Below are 21,962 nucleotides of genomic sequence, written 5' to 3'. Positions count from 1 at the left end.
GCAAAGCAGCTTTTGATAATTCAGCATCTATGGCCCAAACCAATGAGGCGCGATCACATTTAAAACACTCCGAACGCCGGCGACTTCTTTAAGTGAGTTCCAAGTGGAAATCTTTACGAGAACGAGATTCGAGGCTGTGACCAAATATCACGAATCCACCAATTAATTCAGGCCTGGAAGACTTCAAATAATTCACAAGAGTTTCGTTTTTGTTTTTGAATGAGGGGCTCGTATCGTCCTTCCTGCCGAATTGCTTGCGAGACCAAACGGAAGGACCGGCTGATGGAAGCACGGAAATCGGCGGTTACGGATGTGAGCTGGGTGCGTTGGGGAGACGTGATGGATGAAATGGTGGCGGTGGGAGAGTGTTTGGGGAGGGGGGTTTACACGCTTACCTTTATTGGCAACGGTGTTGAACAATTTCTCCGAACTGGCATCAGAAGCCTAAGGGAAACCAATGGAAAAAGAGTCACAGATTAGACCGTGATCGGCTGTCACTGATTCAGTGATATAACAGGCTTATAAGGACAAGATCAAAAACGCGTTAAAGCTTCAGGAGCAAAAGTGCAGTGATTCCAAATCAAAGCTGGAGGGGAAGTACCTGTCATTTTCCCAAAGGCGCAAAAAGAGAGAAATGTGCAACCGGTATTCCAAATGTCCAGAAGATGGTGCTATTTAGCCGTGTCTAGACCCTGCAAGTCTATGCGCTAGTAGTCATGGAGGACAGCATAGCACAGACATGTGTGGCTCGGTTCTGGGAGGGTTCCTCATTCAAAATACAGGCAACATGCAAAAATATAATTCTTTTGCAATGTACTATGAGCAGTCTCAACCACAATTGCAGCCCAACAGAAAGAACACTCATTGCAACGTTTATGCCCCCATCCTATGCAGCTCGAGGCGGCAGGTGTGGGGTTATCCTATTTTCACAACACCCCTGCAAGACAGGCTAAGCTAAGTGAGGGAGACCAACCCACCACCACCCGCAGTGAGCTTCAAGACCAAATAAAAGGTCAAAAAGCCAGATAATTCTCATATACAATCTCACACCATTTTTCAGCTTTCTCCAACAACTCCCCCCTGCCACCCATTCCTTTGAAGACAGCTTCCTGCATTTCATTAACTCCACTGGAATATCTCAGCCTTGACAATTCACATTTGAGTGAGCATCCATTATGAGAAGAGACCTGAGCAGACCAAGCTACAGAAAGACAGACAAAAACAAGATGACGGTTGGATGCTTTGGCATGCTTTGGGCTGATCCTGCGTTGAGCAGGGGTTGGACTAGATGGCCTGTGTGGCCCCTTCCAACTCTATGATTCTATGATTCTATTAAAAATACCTGGAATAAAAGCTGTTTTCATCTCTGTGTAACATGTCCACACAAACACATTTTCCTATACATTAGAATGTCTGTCACAGATGCCCACTTTTCAAACACGATGTCCAATTTGATATTAAGGGCAACAGTTTATTAGTATTTCTGAAGTTTTACTTATACAGAAACACTTCCTGAAACTTTGTTGTGCCAACAGCGATCCAACTTTAATATCTCTAAGACATATCCTTCAAGGTGTTCTTCACCCACCTAAAACCCCTGAAAAAAACATAATTTTCCATTGTGCGTAAAAATTACTCATCTTCTGGCATGGAAGTCTCTTTGGAAACAACGGACCAACCACATTCAGATTTATATATTACATCCAGGTCTATGATTTCTCTATGAATTCAAGCGGGGAATATAATGACTAAGAGTGACCGAAGTCAACACTAACTGTATGAATGAAGGTAACACCTCAATTGGTCGCTTTGGACAGCATCAGAACTGTGGCATGAATTGGAAATCAGAATTAAATTCACACCATTTGGATGCATGCAACATATGATTGGGAACCTGGTTTTCAAACACAGATGTGCTTCCAATGATGAACACGAGAACCATTTTTGAAAAAATGAGAGCAGGGTATTGAATACCTTAAGGACATACAAACATAATTGCAATGAAGACTAGACATTTTCCTCATATGTATGGCAACATGAGAAAGCGACGTTCGTCTTAAATTCACACATACACCACAGTTATATAATTATGTACAAAATAATCCCGCATCCACAAATTTTATGTGTGTGAAAGCTTTTTAAAGGAGGATTTTTCTTATATTTAAGGCCATCACACTTTTGGTATGGGTATATAATGACTTCAGATGTAAGCTTCCAAATTCAGACCATGGGAATTGTGCAGACGATATGCTATGCAGAATTTCTACGACGCATTTTGAATTTCACAGAATCACGGACACTCCAGCTGTTAAAGATGCATCATTTCCTCGCTTTTGCAAATGGGCAATTTTGTGATGGGGGCAATGCCCTGACATCATATTGATAGTGACGTTTACTGAAATTTTTAATCAAAACTTCCTATGGCTGGAAAATGAACCATTAGTCACGGAAGAGTTTTTGTCTTCAACCAAGTGAATGAAGGCTAACTGTATTTTAATCCACCGTGCACGAATACATACATACAAGCACACACGAGCACATGTCTAAATCAGTTAATATCCAGCCAACCAGCAGTTTGAAAAAATTATATCAAACGGTCCAATTCAACCGGTTCACTTTGAAATAAATGTCCATTCCCACCATGGGACTTCTGCCCTGTTCAATGTAGACAGACTAACATCATTTTAAGCACTAAGATTTATACATGGTTTATGGAAGTTGGGGATGGCCCTCTTAAATCTTCATTCGATTTTAAAAGGGCTTCAATTCTCAGACTTATAAATGGATTTGGGCAGATTAGCACCACCTGCACTGAGGTAAATCCCTGTGAAAATACTACCCCCCCTCCCAAAACAAAGCCTTGTGAATGCTTGATTCCTAACCCGATAAAGCTGTAAAAGAAACAAAAAATGGAACCGAGAAGCCAAGAAGCCGAAAAGAATAAACTAGAGGGGTCAAAGGGGTTTGCGCTTTGAAGAACAGGTCAGCTGTATCCTTCCACCCAATTTGAAAGCTTTCTCCTCGCTTTCACAACCTTGCCATTCAACCTGACTTGCGGTGCAAAAAGGAGCTGTTTTTTCTCAGCTGTGGAAATTCAAAGTTCTCCCCAAAGACTCAATCAGGTTGACGGGTGTGTTCCCTCCCCCACCACATACACACATAAAAATAATTATTAAACCCTGAACTGGTTTGAAGAGACACCTTCTGGCTTAAATCCACGTAGCTACTCAAACTCTTTTTAACGGAGACAGAAAGAGACGTTTCCATCACGGCTCTTACAGTAGCAGAGGAAAAATATTACAGAAACACATAACTACGCAAAGGTGCTCAGGACATTTTCAAATCGGCGCATGGACGCAGAGCATGGGTGCCACCAAAGATCCGATTCAACGCTCTAGCGTTGACCAGCTTCCCAAGAAAACCATTCTGGGATGGCCAAAAGAACCGACACTGGTTCGGCCTACCTTAATTGTTTGTCCAAATAAATACCAAAGCCCTGGGTTCCCCCCCAAAAAAAACAAATGGGCCACTTCCTCCTTCAGTCAAAGAGCGATGCCTGTCCTCTAATCCTAACCATTTCCTCTCTTCTTAGGCTAGGAGCAACCAGGGAAATCAAGGCAAGGGTCCTTCCATTATACCCTCTTTTAAAAGATCAGACAGAAGGAAGACTCTCCATGAAGTACTTCAGAGAAAAGGCTTTTTGTAATAAAACCATTGGTAATCTCCAGAACCAGAACATATGGAGAGCAGCCAGATTTCATCTCTGGGATTCTTCTAGCCGCAGAGATATTATCATTTCCCCTCTCACTCATGGATTCGGCACCTGTGGGGGATTTCTTGGTGATCTGTAGGTCTTTGCAACCATTAAAAGTACAAATGCTCTCTCTCCCCCTTTCTCTTCCGTCACTTCTCAAATCCTTCCTTAAAAGCCAACGGAACAAAAAGCGTAGTGTGCGCTTGCCAACGGACTTTCCCCGACGCTCCCCAGGGTCTCTGCAAGCGAAAATACCTTATCGGCCTCCATCTTCCATGTGCACACCTCCGGACAGATAAAGAGCGCCTTCGGTCTAAGCCCCATCAGGTCTGCTGTCTAGGGAAGGGGTGCTAGCCATTACCACCACCACCTCGACTCTTTCCCCCATCTTGTTCTTCAAACCTTTCAGCTCCCAAGCCCAGCTTGGTCCCCTTGGATTTGAATGCTAGAAGTCAGCAGACCTCGAGGCAAAAAAAAAAAAGAATCTGTTCTCTCTCTCTTGCTCTCTCTCTCTCTCCCATCAAGGAATTTATTGCCATACTGGGGGATGTATTACTCAAAATATTTCCTGTCCAGACAGAAAGGCTTGGCGCTTCTGCATTCTTGGCATGTGCTGGGGCCAAGCACTTGCAAAAACATCAGCTCCGACATGAAAGACTTTTTTTTCCCTGTGTGTGAAAGCAGTATCCTGCCTGCCGCCACCTTCCGCCTAAGTGGGCCGGGGTGGAGTGGGGGCAGGGGAGGGGAATCGCCCCTGCCAGAATTCGGATCTGAGAGGCTGTTTTGTATCAAAGAGGCACGCACCAGAAGACACACACACAAAAGACTCGCAGGCACTGCAACTTATTAACAGAGTGCAAAGAGAATCTCTTGTCTCTTATCCCATGCATGCCCAGTGGGGGCAGCGGTGGAGAGGGGGTGGGGGGGCAACCCATCTGCTTTCCCTCTTTCTTCCCACCCTGGAGGCAACTATGCTCTTCTGAGAGAGAGCAGGCAGGAGCTGGCCTTTCCTTGTTGATTTCAAGAAGGAATATGAACCTGTCTGTATATGGACATTTCCTTGGTGGTTCCCAAAAGAGGCTGCCAGCATCTGGGGGCACATCAGAACACATCTGCCCCCAAAAGGACACCCTCCTCGATATTTAATATTTAACTAATTGGCAGACGGGTTAGATTTTGACCTGTTTTGATGTAAATTATAATTGTAACATTTAATGTATTTTAGCCGCCCTGAGCCTTATGGGAAGGGCGGGTTAGAAAAATTTATTTCTGGGCGGGAGAGCATCGTGGGCCTGGGATGGGCATGTCAGCACCACCACCGCCAACTACAACCTCCTTGGATCTCCTCGACCTCTCTTAAAAACTACCAATTGCACAAAACGCCACAGATCTTGTGTACAAGTATGCTTTTACCTCCAGTTGGCCAGACAAAAGCTAAGCATCACATTTTCACCTGGGTCTTACCCCTGCCAGATTCTTTTCCTCTCTCTCCAAACAGTTGCTGGGGGGAAGAGGCGCTAAAGAGGAAAGGGAATATTTTCCCTGCAGGCAACTCAAGCCAGTCTGAAGGCTGCATTCTGTGCGCTGTGGAAACTCTATTCTGAAATCCCGTGTGTATGGGGTTACTTGGTGGCTACAGAAACCTCTGGAAAGTGGGGGGGGGATTGTTTTTTTCTCACTTCACACTTTCTCCCACCAAGTCCAGGTAGTAAGAGCAGAAGGACATCTGCAGTTGAGCCACAGTGGATCAACTTGAGCCCAGCTATGTTTAGGGGGCAACTTTGAATGGAAGGCACATAGCAAAGACACACAGATAAGACCACTGTAGCCTGAAACAAACACACCACCGAGCCACTGAGAAGTCAACGGAGCCCCGAGCCCACTGCGCATGGACACACCTGAATATGGTACACTCTCAGGGTTTCTAGATGTCAGAATCCAGGTTCCCCGATATAGTCACAATGGAACGGGGCCAATTCTACGGCAATCGGCCTGCATTATCTGGGAGCACAAAATAAGCCAGGGATCGAATGGTGGAACTCTGCACATGGAACACTTCCCCCCTGGTTCACAACAGGCAGCAACCACAAAGCATTTCTCCAAGAGGAACGGTGGATTCCTCATTCCCGGTTTCATTTCCTTTAGGAGCAGGCCGACCAAACAAAACCATCGGGGAGATTTTCAATCCAGGAGGCTTAAATCAGAAGCAGCCTGTGAGTTCCTTCTCGGCCCCTTCATGACTAACAACGCCTTTATCCCCATGTAAGCTTTTGTGAATCCGAGCCTGAAGCTTCAGGCAACAAAAAGGTATCTGTGGGTGGGTCACACAGAGAGGCCAATTTAAAACAACATCAAATCAAAAGAGTCACCAACCCGACCGGATTGGGCGAGGAGCCTTTCCAAGGTTGTTTGGACCTAGCCCTCCCCATTTCCCCTCTTTCAGCTTCCACCATTTGGGCTGGATCACCAACAAAGAATGAAGTCTCTAAGGCAATGGTAAGGCACCCTCCGTTAACTCCAGCAAGACTTGTGGGAGGGTGGTGGTGGCGGCGGTGGTGGGAAGTGTCCCCCAATATACGAAGCCCCCACTCCATACTAAGAGACCACCTACCCATGCCACACAGCGCACCGGAGACCACAAAAGTGCAAGCCGAGCATCACCAACGCACCGAAAGCGACGCAAAGCAGGCAGCTAGGGCGCCCTCCACCCCCACCCCCACCCCGACCCCGAGGCAGAAGGTAAGAGTCCCCATTACCTGATCGCCCAAGGGTTAAACCCCATTGACAGCCTCTAAGTTCATGAGGGGGGGGGGAAGAAAGGGAGGGGGGCCCTGCTTAAAGAGTCTCCGGCCAACTCCGTGTTCCGTCTGGGCGGTGGAAGCGGTTATTCCCCAAGGCAAATCCAAGCGTTTCCTTCCAAGGGCGAGTCCTTCCCAGCGGGACCCCCGGAGCGCACGGCCATTCCTGGGGGGGGGGGGCTGCGGGAAGGCGCGATCGCGGGTCCTTCGACGGCGGGAGGCGGACAGGCAGAAGGGGCCGAGGCGGCGACTCAAGGGGCGGGCGGAAAGCGCCCAGGCAGCAGGACAAAGGGAAGCATGTGCGCCCAGGGCGCAAGGAACCGTTTGGCACCGTGCGCTTTTGGAGAGGCTCCCGGCGCCCGGGCAAAGAGGCTGGTCCCGGGGAGGCTGTCTCGCTTCGCCTCCTGGAAGAGCGGGGAGCGGAGACCAGGGGAGGCGCGCGGGGCAAGGGAGGGGGGGCGATTCGGCTCCTCCAGCTGGACCACCTTCCGAGCTCACACAAAGCGCCTCTCCGTGCTCCAAGCAGCCGGATTCAAGTGAATTCCTCCATTGGCACCGAGGCGCTCGAGCGGCCAGGCGATCCCATAATCCAGGGCCCGAGTCAAGAGTGGCCCGACACGAAGGCGCCCCGACGGCCCGCCGCGGCCGCGATAACCCGCATCGGAGGAAAGCGCCGGTCCCGCAGCACAGACGCCGACGCCGTCCGTCCGTCCGCCAACTCCGCAGTCGCGCCCGGCTGCTTTCCCAGAGTGAGTCGGCGGCGCTTCTCCTCCGTCGCCGCCCTGCCGCCGGCTCCGCCTCCCCCAGCCGCCGTCTCCGCCCCTAAGGCCGCGGGGCTCCGCCGCGGAACAGAAGAAGGCGAAGAAAGAAGAAGAGGCGGCTCCCTAGGAAGGCCGTTCCACGTCCGAAACTTTTCCCCGGAGAACTCCAGCTAAAGCAAGCGCCCTCTGCACATGCTCAGAGGCACCGTTTCCCTGGCCAAGGTTACAGTAGGGAGCTGGTTTGCTTGGCCGCTGCATACTAGAACGGGCAGTGTGCTGTAAAGGCGAAAGAGAGCAGGGCTTCTGAGCATGGGGGGAGTGCCATTTAGCGCCCGTCAGATTTAGGGCTTCCCGTTCCGCACCCTGAAAGAAACGACTATAGAGCAGGGGTAGTCAACCTGCGGCCCTCCAGATGTCCATGGACTACAATTCCCATGAGCCCCTGCCAGCATTCGCTGGCAGGGGCTCATGGGAATTGTAGTCCATGGACATCTGGAGGGCCGCAGGTTGACTACCCCTGCTACAGAGTCTTGTTTTCTCTCTTCCCACCCCCGCTCCCATAATGTGAAATCCTGTCCAATGAAACGGAGAGGATGGGCAATATGGACAGGGGCAGTCTGACAGCTTGCGGAACTCTCTGGCACCGGAGAAGGCAAGGGCAGCTAGTTTGCATGGCATCAACGGGGCAAGAAGAATTCGGGATGGAGTAGCGTTCCCTTGGGACTTCTAAGTGCTAGTTGCCGGGGAGAATTCTGGAAAGACGGAAATAGCTGGGACTGAACTGGGCTGTTTCGGCATGCAGAGCACCTATTTTAAGCTACGGCTCCTCCCCAACAAATATGGCTTGTAAAAGACGGGGTAATATGTTCAACATTGTTTGTCCCCTGCGCCGATGAAACCGGGTGAGCGGAAATAATGATGCCCATTCAGTGACTTGTTACATATCTGTTGCATGTCACTTACTCGCAACATATGAAGCTGCCTTCTTCTGACTCCTACAGAGTCAGGCTATTTATCTGTCAAGGCCATCACATTCCTCTCTAACTGGTAGTGCCTCTCCTGGGGCTCCTCTGGAATTCCAGCTCATCTCCAGACTGCAGAGATCAGCTCCCCTGGAGAAAACGGCCACTTTGGATGGGGAAGTCCATAGTGTTATATTCCACTGAGATCCTCCCTGCCCCGAATCCCGCCCACTCCCAGCTCCACCCCCAAAGTCTCCAGGTCTTTCCCAGTGCCTGGCGACTGCACCTGGGACCTCCTGCAGGCATAGCAGATGCTCTACCACTCAGCCATGGCTTCTCCCTGGCTCAGGCTGCCTGCAGCTTCCCAAGAAGCAAAGCAGAGGCCTTTCCAAACTTCATTTGGGATTTATTTAGTTCTTCTGTTTAATCCCATCCGTCCTCCAAGCACCCTGTGAGATGGTTGGATCGAAAAGCCTGCTCAATGCCACGCAGAAAACATCCCTAGGAGGGTGGGGATTTGAACTCGGGCCTCACCGAGCCTGTCTAGCACTCTAACTACTACTTTACTAAGATGGATTTTTTAAATAAGCGATGCCGAGGATTAAACTTGGGACCTTCAGCATATCTGGGACCTTATATACCGGAGGTAATGCCAAATACCACTCTGAGTCAGGAAGGAATTTTCCACCAGGCTGGATTAGACCAGGAATCCTGGAATAAAGGGTGGAATTCACCGGGGGGGGGGGTGAATATCCTGCATTATGCCGAGGGCTGGACTAGATGACCCTCAGGGAACCATTCAGCTTGATGTTTCTATATGCTTTGCTAGACCACAAAGCACCCCCAGCAAGGCAGGTATTCCCGGCCCCAGCTTTTATCCCAACTCCCTGTGTGATACAACAGGAAAGACCGGGATGCCAAGAAACTCCACGCAAGATCCCCTGGTGAGAACGGAGAAATTGCAAGCGCTCGGCTCTTTTCATCTTTGTTTCCATTTGAAATCATGCCCCCCCCCCCAGCCCTCAAAATAAAACTCTCATAAAATTGCTTGCAGAGCAACTGCCTTGCTGTTCGGCTAAATGAGAATTCCAGCGTTTTATGCTAATTCACTTTAGGATTCTTTGAACCTGCAGTTTATGGGCCTGGGCTTAAAACGGCAATCTGTTCTGGATAAAAGAGAAGGATTACAAAGTGTTTTTCATTTTGCAAAGACTGCAGAAAAAAAATAACCAAAGTAATGAAAAAAAAAGTATTGGATTGTCATTAATACTTGGATACGGAAGTGTTCCTGTTTTGTCAAGTTGCAAAGAGGAGGGGAAAATCCTTTGAATGTATTTAGAAGTTATCCTGTTAGATGTGTCTGTTAGTGTATCCTTCACCTGTCCACCTGGGGATATATTTTTGTCCCTCCCTTTCTTCAGAGAGGAGGAGAAGAAGAAGAAGAAGAAGAAGAAGAAGAAGAGTTGGTATTTATATGTTGCTTTTCTCTACCTGAAGGAGTCTCCAAGTGGCTTACAGTCACCTTCCCTTTCCTCTCCCCACAACAGACTGGAACATGTGAATCAGCCTTCCAAGAAGCCAGGCCTCAGCTTGGGTGGACCAATGATCGGACGTAAAATAAGACATTTTCAATTAGTTCCCAAAGTTACACATGGCCTGGAATGAAACGAAAAGGGAATAAAAACCCAACTTATGAAAACAAGTCACTTTCTTTTCATTTACATACTAGGGGCAAAGCCCGTTGTACCCAGGAATACAACGGGTGCTAGAGTGGAGGAGAGTCGTCCAGCTTGGAAAGGCACGTGACTCCAACAAACTGAAAGAACTGTGAGGTGAAAGAACTGTGAGGAAACAGGGGTGGGATTGGACAGCCACTGGGCAGACAGCCAATCAGGCTGGAGGAGCACACAGCCAGGAGGCATATAGGCGACCTGAATGGCCAGTAAACGGTGAGGCCCAACTCCTCCTAGGAACCCTTACCGTCTTTATTATAATGCTAATGGTTACAGATAGTTGGGAGCACCATGTTGTATGATTCTGACGCCCCAAACCAGGTCTTCTTCTTATACTTATACTGAGTTTGGTGTAGTGGTTAGGAGTGCGGACTTCTAATCTGGCATTCCGGGTTTGATTCTGCGCTCCCCCACATGCAGCCAGTTGGGTGACCTTGGGCTCGCCACAGCACTGATAAAGCTGTTCTGACCGAGCAGGAATATCAGGGCTCTCTCAGCCTCACCCACCTCACAGGGTGTCTGTTGTGGGGAGAGGATAGGGAAGGCGACTGTAAGCTGCTTTGAGCCTCCTTCGGGTAGAGAAAAGCGGCATATAAGAACCAACTCTTCTTCTTCTTCTTCTTCTACATATAGTTCATTTGACCACGGATGAAGACCCTCTGGGTTAAAATGCATTTGGTCTATGGCCATACCATGTGCAACCACTGGGACTGCCCGTGCGGACTGTGATTCGTCCGTTTCAGTGCTGTTTTTAACCTGCTTTATGTGCACTTAATAATCAATATTTGTATTTTAAGACACCTTTGTGGCTCAACCTTCAGGTTTCTGACTGGAACGCTCCACAGCCATGCAAAGCTTGCTCTGGCAATGGAATGAATCTGCGGTCCCACATCAAACGGCGTTCTGATTACAGCTCTCTTAGATAACTGGCAAAAGACCAGTGAGGAGGGAGGGGGGGGGGAGAGCGGTCGAAGGAAATGAGCACTTGATAAATATTTTTTTCCACAACCCCACAATTGGTTTCAATGGGATCCGGCTCTGTTTCTCATTAGTTATCCTTCACTTGTTAGACAAGCTCCATATTTCACCGCAGCCCCGCTGCGGAATTTATTTATCATTTGCCGAGAAAAGCGGGTCTACGTCAAAGCACCTCGCTATTTATGTCCTCACAGCCCTTTATTGTTTTTTTTTAAGGCACCTACCCCTGCATCCTCGTGGCCACCCCTCCCCCCCTTTCCTCGTCCCCTTAAGGGATAGCAGGTTTTGACATCCAAGATGAGTTTAAAACCAGGTAACAAATCCTAGTTTTTGATGCTGAAGAAGGGCTGCCAACCGGGAAACCATTATCACAGCCTTGACAGCGTGCTACAGTATCAGGATATGTATGATAAAGCACTCAGCTGACATGGAGGGGGGGGGGAATCACTCTCCCCCCCCTTTCCTCCCCCCTCCCCCTTCTCACAAGAAGGCTTTTTGCGCTCATTAAATGCAACCTTATCTCTGAAATGACAAGTGCACCTAATCTCATTTTCTGACAAGTAATTCTGACAGCACCTTCCTTTTGATTTCGAAGACACGTAGTGAGACATATATTAATCTGTCACTCATTGCCCCTAGGAAGGAGGGGGAGGGAAAGAGAGGATGAGGGAGGGAGGGAGGGAGGGAGGGAGAGAGAGAGAGAGAGAGAGAGAGAGAGAGAGAGAGAGAGAGAGAGAGAGAGAGAGATTTGTCAAAATGAAAGGAACAAGAAAGGAAGAGGCAGGCAGCGTCCGGCAGTGTATACAGCATATACAGCCGTGGGCAGTCCGCTCACAGATACAAACTGTTGTATCAGAGACTCGAGATTCCCAGTATTTATGAGAAGAAGAGTTGGGTTTTTTAATATCCTGCTTTTCACTACCCGAAGGAGTCCTAAAGCAGCTTGCAAACCCCTTTCCCTTTCTCTCTCCACAACAGACACCCTTTGAGGAAGGTGGGGATCGGAAAGCTCTGAGAGAACTGCTCTGCAAGAAAAGCCCTGAGAGAACTGTGACTAGCCCCAGGTCACCCAGCTGGCTGCATGCGGAGGAGTGAGGAATCAAACCCGGTTCTCCAGTGGGAGAAAGGCAGTTTAGAAACCTAATAATAGATTTGCCGCTCTTTAGCAGCTACATCATGCTGGCGCTCATAAAGAGGAGTTGAGGAGAACATTCATGGATCCTGGAATGTCCCTCCCCCTTGCCACCCGTTTCCTCACATGGTGAGAACTATTCAAATCCAAATGGGCCTTAACTATGGGCCTCCAACGTTGATTCTGGCTTGTTGTTTCTGTCATACCAGGTGTAGTAGTTAAGAGCAGCATATTCTGCTCTGGCAAGCCGGGTCCTGTTCCTCCACATGCAGCCAGCTGGGTGACCTTGGGCTAGTCACAGCCCTGATAGTGCTGTTCTGACTGAGCAGTCCTGTCAGAAGCTCTCTCAGCCTCACCTCCCTCACACTCTTCTTCTTTTATTAGACCCTCCCCTTAGAAAATTTAGGAGGCAGACAGTGTTGTCCCCTTCTCCATTTTAGCCTCACTATAGCGCTGGGATGGAGGTTAGGCTGAGAGAGAGGAGCAGGCCCAAGGTTATGGACTGAGTTTCCAAAGTCGCCAGTAATTTCCCAACCAGGGCAGAAAAACCAGAAGAGGCATCACTAATGTCACTTCACACTCTAGCCAGCCTTTCAAACTCTATGGTAAAAACCATAGAGATTGGGGGCATTCCTACAGCGTCATGCAATGGGGTCGCGTCAACGTCTTTGGACAGGAAAGACATTGCTGTGTAGTGTCATGCAACGCCATTACTTCGTGTTTTCCCCTGATCTTCTCGCTGCTTCAGACCCTATTCCAGGGGTAGTCAAACTGCGGCCCTCCAGATGTCCATGGACTACAATTCCCAGGAGCCCCCTGCCAGCGAATGCTGGCAGGGGGCTCCTGGGAATTGTAGTCCATGGACATCTGGAGGGCCGCAGTTTGACTACCCCTGCCCTATTCAGACGTCTTGCCCTTTCTGTCCTTCTGAACATTCAAGCACCAAGGAGGAAATTAAAAGAACAGGAAGTGCCAAGAGGTGCGGCGGGGTGCTGTCAAGCAATGCAATTTCCCATGTAATACAACCACAAAGCACTTGTTTGATGGGGCACAACAGAGCAGGGCAAGCTCTTTCCTTAATACATGCCCTTAATCAATACTTGCAAGAGGAAAGATGGGAACAATTAAAGTTTGCCTTCTGCGTAGCCAGATAAAGTAGTCTGTGGGCTCTTGCGCCTCTCTCTAAGTAGTCCGCCAGTCGATTAGGAGAGATGAAAAGGCCTCTTAGCATGACTTCTAAGAGCAGCAAGGCGATCCAGCCTGAATTAAGGACTTTGAGGTCCCATTGATTTCAATGGCAGAGTTGATTAGAGATGTGCAACCGTATTGTGTTCTTCGTTCAAAAGCTTCCTTTGTTTTCATTTGTGGCCGAGAGGTGGTAATTGGAAGGCCAAGCACCACTTTTCTTGTTCCTCCCGACACATTATGGGGGAAGAGAAGTGGAAGTTGCCATCCCTGTGGTCTTTATAGTGCATTCATAAACAAAGCAAGGTTCTCAGGCAGCTAACATCGTAGCTTCTGAGAGACCTTTTCTGCACTGCCATGAAGCAGCCAACTGGGGCATTTTTGGTCCCTTCTGGGACACCGTAGGGAAGGGAAGAGCTGGGCCTGGAAGGCCCAACTCTTCTGCTTCCACACGGGCCTCTTCTGGGATAGGCCCCATTGGTGCCCATGGTGAAAAAGGGAACAGGGAAATATCCACGGGGCAATGGAGAGCCTGAAGCAGTCCAGGGGACAGCACCGACATCATATGGAAGCCGTATGAGTGCCGGCCTAGCCTTTTCCACCTGTGCAGAAAAGGTCAGAGTGACCCATTTCCATAAATGCCATCTTTGGTCACACTGCCAGAGGTCCCCAACTTTGTCATATTCACAGGCATCTGGGGGGTGTTGAGAAAATGTATAAGATGCTACAAAATTGCTGCAATGAGAGTAGGAAAAAAATCACAAAATGGCGGAGGTTGCAAGTCACACGGGCCCATGCAATCAAGGCTGTCATTCTTCAAAAGCATCTTCAGGAGTTTCAGAATTATTGTATGCTGCACTGTGGCGGTGTCTTATGATACAGGACAGAGCAATCTTATTGTACGATATGTATCAGCGTGTTGCTTCACACTGTTATTATAATAATTGTGCGGATAACATATTTTCATTGTGTGGTCTTGCTGCACATGATATTTTCATATTCGTATAGTGGGACTTTGGAGGGTGTTCACAGGGGCATTGTATTCTGCTGAGGTCCATCTCCTTACAAGAAGAAAAAGAAGAAGAAGAAGAAGAGTTGGTTCTTCTATGCCGCTTTTCTCTACCGGAAGGAGTCTCAAAGCGGTTTACAGTCACCTTCCCTTTCCTCTCCTCACAACAGACACCCTGTGAAGTAGTTGAGGCTGAGAGAGCCCAGATATTACTGAAGAAGAAGAAGAAGAGTTGGTTCTTATATGCTGCTTTTCTCTACCTGAAGGAGTCTCAAAGTGGCTTACAATTGCCTTTCCTCTCCCCACAACAGACACCCTGTGAAGTAGTTGAAGCTGAGATATTACTGCTTGGTCAGAACAGCTTTGTCAGTGCTGTGGCGAGCCCAAGGTCACCCAGCTCGTTGCATGTGGGGGAACGTGAAATCAAACCCAGCTTGCCAGATTAGAAGTCTGCCCTCCGAACTGCTACACCAAACTGGCTCCTTACAAAACTCTGCCCTCTCCGGGCTTCACCCCCCCCCCAACCTCCAGGAATTTCCCAATCCCATATCCATTCCTTCATGAGATCCGGGAACTCTTCAAACCCTTCCACTTCTCCTTCAAAGGTGCCTGCATGGCCATGCGCATTGTTCAATGACTCAGGAGTGATTCTAGCAGGAAACCCAAATCAACGGAATGCTTGGCTGGTTAAGCGTATAAATATTGCCTGGGATCTTCCAACCCGTGTCCCTCCCCCTTTTACGGCGCATAAACAGTTCTTAGGTGGACACGAAAGGTCCGTAATTGAGTGTGTTGTTCTCCCAAAACATTTGCGCCACAGCTTTCAGCAGTATCGCGCAAGCCTTTTATCAAGGGTTTTGCGGGGTCCGTTCACCATTGGCGCTCAAATTCCGCTGGAACCGAGGAGCGTTCACCTGTCCGTGGCTAATAAGGGACTGTGGTGTTAACAATGACTCCACACGTAGAAAAAGACCTTGATCCTCCAAGACCCTAAAACTCGGAGCTAAACGTTTAATTTGACCATGCTCCTTTTGAAGGGGGGTGGGGAGGGAAGGGAAAAAACCCTACACCAAACACCACAGGACCTTTTGAGAATGAAAAGCACTGAGACAAGCAGCCCATATACAAAGCTGGCTACGTTGACTTTTTTTTGCGGAGCGTTTCAGATGAAAGATTTCATTTCTTGCTTGAACATGGCAGGGAGGTTGCCCAGAGTCACTCATGACCCAAAACATCCCCCCCCCCCAAATAATATTTCCACCTTGAAAGGAATATTTTCTCTCTCTCTCTCTTTCTCTCTCCTTTTTTTTCCTGCCCCCCTGCTTCAGCCTTTAAAGTTCAAACAATGGGGGTTTAGGAACACACAAAGAAACAAAAGGGTCTGGGGCGATAGAAATCCAACCAAAGCCGTCCTGCTGTCTCTCTGGAGCGCAACTTCACCCACTGTGTCAGGATTTTCCCCTCCTCTTGCAGCAAAAGCAAAGATCCCTGATTAAAGCCTCTTGAAGCAGGGGGTGGAACGGGAGGCAAACAAAATGGCCGCAGGCTTCAAAGCCGCCCCAGACTGTCCGTCTGCCGGGAGACGGTTATTTTGCTTCTTTAGGTGGAAGTTTTGGTCTGGTTCTAATTGCACTTCATAGAGAACTTCGAAGAAGCAGGCTTCCCTGCTTCTCCTCAACAGGACAGTCCCTGCTCAAAGTAGCTTTGGTGTGTCAAAACAAAGAAAAGGCACGTCAGAAAAACCACCGCACCGCAGGCCGACTCCTAAAAGACTTGGCTGAATAAGAACATACGAAAAGCTGTGTTGGATCAGGCCAGTGGCCCACCCAGTCCAACAGTCTGTGTCACACAGTGGCCAAAACCCAGGGGCCATCAGGAGGTCCACCAGCAGGGCCATAAGGACATAAGAGAAGCCATGTTGGATCCGGCCAGTGGCCCACCCAATCCAACAGTCTGTGTCACACAGTGGCCAAAAGCCAGGGGCCATCAGGAAATCCACCAGCAAGGCCATAAGAATAGAAGAGAAGCCATGCTGGATCAGGCCAACCAGCAGGGCCAGGATTCCAGCAGCCCTCCCACTGTTGCCCCCCAAGCCCCAAAAACACAGAGCATGACTGCCCCAAACACAGTGTTCCATTCATACTTTGTGGCTAAAAGCCACTGATAGACCTCTGCTCCAGATGTTTATCCCATCCCCTCTTGAAGCAGTCTAAGCTTCTGGCTGCCACCACTTCCTGTGGCAGCGCATTCCTGGTCTCAGAGGACCACAGACCCTTGACAGATTCACAGAAGGACTTTTAAAAAAGGATAAGTTGCAATTTCTAGGTCCTGAGCTTGATTGCCCAGGTTAATCGGATCTTGTCAGGCCTCAGAAACTAAGCAGAGTTAGTAGTTGGGTGGGAGACTACCAAGGATGTCCAGGGCTGTGATATGGAGAAAGTTAATGGCAAACCACCTCTGCATGTTCCTTTCCTTGAAAACTCCACGAGGATGCCCTGTGACTTGACAGCAGAATAAAAAAGTTGTAATTTCTATCAAATGTCTCCATCCGATCATTCTGGGGGCAGCACCCTATTCCTGTCATGGACAACCAGATGCTTCTAAGAATGATAGTCTCCTCCTGCCTTTGGAGGATCGGCATCCCTTTGGCTTCTTGTTCAGGCTGCCGATTCCCTGAGTCCCTTTGCCTTTGTGTGAAGGACTTTCTTTGGTCCATCTGGAATCTTGCACTGAGCCATTTCACCAAGTGATCTGCATGGCATGAGAGGTCTTTCTAGCCACTCTCTCCATGCAGTACATCATTGTGGAAATCTCCATCAGGCTCTCACTCCTTCCTTGGTTGAATTCTTCTAAAGCAGGGGTGGCCATTGTAAGAAAGTTAGAAAATTTTGGATTAAAATTCATGGTGTAATAGAGAAAATGCTGAATATTAAGTTTCCTATGAACTCTGAATATATGTTGTTGTTTTATGCCAGAGGAAGAGCCTCTTGTGGCGCGAGTGGTAAGGCAGCCATCTGAAAGCTTTGTCCATGAGGCTGGGAGTTCGATCCCAGCAGCCGGCTCAAGGTTGACTCAACCTTCCATCCTTCCGAGGTCGGTGAAATGAGTACCCAGCTTGCTGGGGGGGTAAACGGTAATGACTGGGGAAGGCACTGGCAAACCACCCCGTATTGAGTCTGCCATGAAAACGCTAGAGGGCGTCACCCCAAGGGTCAGACATGACTCGGTGCTTGCACAGGGGATACCTTTACCTTTACCTTTTATGCCAGAGAATCTTCCCTGTAATGCTAAATAATTATTTTCTTATGCAATCACAGCAGCAAGAACTGCTATTGCTCTGTACTGGAAGCGCATGGAGCAATCCAAGGTGACAGACTGGCTTGAAAAACTGAGAGAACTCTGTAAAATGGCTAAGCTGATGAGTTTATTGGGAGGTGGGTGGGGCTAAGACAGTTCTAACAGAACTGCTCTGTGAGAACAGCTCTAACAGAACTGTGACCAGCCTAAGGTCACCCAATGGCCCAGGGCAGATTGGGGTTTTGAACCTGGGTCTCCTTGATCCTCTTGTGCCTCTTGTGGCACAGAGTGGTAAGGCAGCCGTCTGAAAGCTTTGCCCATAAGGCTGGGAGTTCAATCCCAGCAGCCGGCTCAAGGTTGACTCAGCCTTCCATCCTTCCGAGGTCGGTAAAATGAGTACCCAGCTTGCTGGGGGGTAAGCGGTAATGACTGGGGAAGGCACTGGCAAACCACCCCGTATTGAGTCTGCCATGAAAACGCTAGAGGGCGTCACCCCAAGGGTCAGACATGACTCGGTGCTTGCACAGGGGATACCTTTACCTTTACCTTTTATGCCAGAGAATCTTCCCTGTAATGCTAAATAATTATTTTCTTATGCAATCACAGCAGCAAGAACTGCTATTGCTCTGTACTGGAAGCGCATGGAGCAATCCAAGGTGACAGACTGGCTTGAAAAACTGAGAGAACTCTGTAAAATGGCTAAGCTGATGAGTTTATTGGGAGGTGGGTGGGGCTAAGACAGTTCTAACAGAACTGCTCTGTGAGAACAGCTCTAACAGAACTGTGACCAGCCTAAGGTCACCCAATGGCCCAGGGCAGATTGGGGTTTTGAACCTGGGTCTCCTTGATCCTCTTGTGCCTCTTGTGGCACAGAGTGGTAAGGCAGCCGTCTGAAAGCTTTGCCCATGAGGCTGGGAGTTCAATCCCAGCAGCCGGCTCAAGGTTGACTCAGCCTTCCATCCTTCCGAGGTCGGTAAAATGAGTACCCAGCTTGCTGGGGGGTAAACGGTAATGACTGGGGAAGGCACTGGCAAACCACCCCGTATTGAGTCTGCCATGAAAACGCTAGAGGGCGTCACCCCAAGGGTCAGACATGACTCGGTGCTTGCACAGGGGATACCTTTACCTTTACCTTTACCTCCTTGATCCTAGTTCGTCTACCCATAACCCCACGCTGATGTCTTAAGGTTCATGATGTAAGAAAGCAGGTCCGAAGTTAGATGGCTCGGAACAAACCGTGCCAAGTATTTTCCCATTTCGAGCCCTCCCGCCTCCGATGTGATCAGCATCACTAGCTATAAACTCTGCCATGATACATTCCCGTTTTTACAATCAGTGCTCATCAAAGAGCAGAGATCTTCTGCACATTCAAATCCACCTCGAAAAGCCAATTCCTGCCTTTAAAAAAGAAAGTTGTGTGAATTGGCCTTTAGCGACTGCTGATTCATCCTACTTTGATTTCTCTTTCTGATCTACATCTTATTTTAAAAAGCGAGCGAGAGAGAGAGAGAGAGAAGAGGCCCTCCTTGTCCTTTCTATGTGGATTCCCAGGCAGACGCCTGTTCCAAACCCAAGACGAGCTTCCCCCCACTCAGCGATGCCTGCTCGCTGCATCTGCATTTTAATAAATGTATTATAAATGAGCAAGTAGGAAACAGTAAGGAAACGATGTTTTACTTTTAAATGCTAATTACGAAGCCCTGGTGCAGTTAATGTGCAGGGTGTTCTGTCAATTTTTAATGTTTACGCCAAGTGTAGTCTTCAATTTAACATGAGCTTTTAATCCTTTGAGTACTAAATTGCCTTTTAATGCTTCCAGCACAACATTGTGTTTGCACAAAGTTGCAATGGCAAAATGTATTTAGTATACAGTCAGTGCGGATGGGCGCATGCATGCGCGTGCACTAAGATCTGGGGGAGGAGTCACCGAGGCTAGATTGGATTCTCTTTGAGGCTGCTGTCAGAACACAAGTCACAGTGTGAAAGCCCAAATGAGACCAACAGATAGAGTAGCTTTCCGTGCTGGGTCAAATTTCCACGAGCAAAGTTTTGTTTGCAAGGTTGTCTCTTTGGAGGGGTAAAAATGCTTGCAGCCTTCCCCCTAAATTTCTGCCTTTTGGGGCACTTTTGTAAAGAAGAAGAAGAAGAAGAAGAAGAAGAAGAAGAAGAAGAAGAAGAAGAAGAAGAAGAAGAAGAAGAAGAAGAAGAAGAAGAAGAAGAGTTGGTTTTTATATGCCGCTTTTCTCTACCCGAAGGAGGCTCAAAGCTTAGAGTCGCCTTCCCTTTCCTCTCCCTACACTAGACTGCCTGTGAGGTGGGTGAAGCTGAGAGAGCCCTGATATTACTGAAGAGGATGAAGAGTCGGTTGTTATATGCCACTTTTCTCTCCCAAAGGAGGCTCAAAGCGGCTTACAATCGCCTTCCTATTCCTCTTCCCACAACAGACACCCTGTGGGGTGGGTGAGGCTGAGAGAGCCCTGATATCACTGCCTGGCCAGAACAGTTTTATCAGAGCTGTGGTGAGCCCAAGGTCACCCAGCTGGCTGCATGTGGGGGAGCGCAGATTCAAACCCGGCTCGCCAGATTAGACCATATCCTGTACACATTAGATAATGCACTCTCAATGCTCTGTGTGCATTTCTGCATAGGAAAATCCACCAACTTTGAAAGTGCATGATCCAGTGTGTGCGGAAAGGGCCCAGAACTGTAGCCCTGTGATCTACATAGGAGGAAAGTGAAACAGAAACGAGATTGGGCTGGGGCACATGTGTGAAACAGGAGAGATGAGAACACATAAAACTGCTGGTGCCATGGTGACCTTGGGCTAGTCACAGCCCTGAGAGTGCTGTTCTCACTGAGCAGTAACATCAGGCCTCTCTCAGCCTCACCTCCCTCATAGGGTGTCTGTTGCAGGGTGAGAAAGGGAAGGCGATTGTAAGTCGCTTTGAGACGCCTTCTAGTAGAGAAAAGCAGGGTATAAAAACAGCTGTTCTTCTTATACTGAATCAGATTCTGGTTCCATCAAGGCCAGTATTGTCTACTCTGGCTGGCAGCAGCAGTCCAGGATCTCAGTTAAGGGTTGCTGGCTCTGGGTTAGGAAAAACCTGGAGATTTGGGGGGGGGGGGTTGGAGCCTGGAGAGGGCGGGGTTTAGGGAACGGATGGACTTCAATGAGGTACAATGCCAAAAGCAGCTATTTTCTCCAAGAGAACTGATGTCTGTTGCCTGGGGAAGAGCTGTGATTCCAGGAGTTCCCCAGATCCCACCCAGCATCCCTATCTCAAGCAGAGATCTTTCACGTCACCTCCCTGTGGGTCTGTTTGCCTGGACATGGAAGGGGTTGAACCAGGGACCTCCTGCATGCCAAGCAGATGTTTGATGGCTGAGCCTCAGCCCCTCCCCTCCTTCCTTGGGCATTTCTCATTTCCTCTTTCCTAGATCTCAGAGATGTCCAGTGCAGGCAAACGAGCCAGCTGGGAAGCCAGTTTAACTTTGCCAAGATGCCAGACTTCAAATCCCCGTGGAGTCATCTGCTCGATTTGTCATGCATCCTGAAGGTTTGGGTTGACAGGAAGGAGAACCCTCATGATTGTGTTATAAGAAAGTAACAGGGGAAGGGGGGGGCATGGTTTCTGCGGCACAACGTCTGCAGCAAAATGTATTTGACATGCATTTATTTCCTGGCACAAAGGCTCTACCATGTATTATTAAAGTCAGGAACAGCAGCAGCAGCAACAACAACAAAATATCGAAACATCTGAACATTTTACATCTATTTTTCATTTCCTTTCTACATCAGCAGTGGGTTGGGAGAGAGGAAGATTCTCCTTCAAGCAGGTAAAAAGGATCCTTGTGAGGCACAGGTGGAATCTGTTGCCGTTGTAGATCTAGGCCAGGCTTGCTTAACCAGAGTTCCATGAAACCCCAGAGGTTTCTTGATGGACCTGGAAGGGTTTCCCGAATGGGTGAGAGTTAATTCATTTTTACTATATTTTTTAAATTAGTTAAGCATGTATTGGGTGATATGACCATATATGGTCATGTTGACCCCCCACCTCCCATAATGGCCAATGGTGAGCCTGCAGGGGCTCATGGGAATTGTAGTCCATGGACATCTGGAGGGCCGCAGTTTGACTACCCCTGGATTAGACAATGCATTTCTTTTTCCTCGAGTCTTCAAGGATGCTGCTCTACAATTGCTCTCAAATTAAAATTCAGGCAGAGGAGAGGAGGCACATAGCTAATTCAATCCACATTACATTGAATAGCTATCTATGGATGTGAGATTTCACTTCTCTGAAGAGCCAAAGGCCTAAGCCACTGCTGCCGTGGGGTGATAAGAGCATGGCAGGT

At 48.6% G+C, this 21,962-nt stretch overlaps 1 protein-coding gene across 8 annotated transcripts in view; it reads right to left on the bottom strand.

Moving 5' to 3' along the window:
* AUTS2 (activator of transcription and developmental regulator AUTS2) overlaps positions 1–21,962 on the bottom strand; it is a 675,677-nt gene that overhangs the window by 60,050 nt on the left and 593,665 nt on the right. For 7 of the 8 annotated variants that reach the window (XM_077312657.1, XM_077312656.1, XM_077312658.1 and 4 more), the window contains one exon: positions 396–444. In XM_077312657.1, the coding sequence (XP_077168772.1) occupies positions 396–444 (49 nt within the window). Of the gene's footprint in view, positions 1–395; positions 445–4,009; positions 6,423–21,962 lie in introns of those variants that run through there. The other variant, XM_077312662.1, reaches the window with a different exon arrangement.

The sequence above is a fragment of the Paroedura picta genome, chromosome 15 (genome assembly GCF_049243985.1).
Source record: "Paroedura picta isolate Pp20150507F chromosome 15, Ppicta_v3.0, whole genome shotgun sequence".
NCBI classification, from domain to species: Eukaryota; Metazoa; Chordata; class Lepidosauria; order Squamata; family Gekkonidae; genus Paroedura; species Paroedura picta.
Note: the sequence above shows the minus strand (reverse complement) of the source record. Positions and strands in the feature narration are given on the sequence as shown.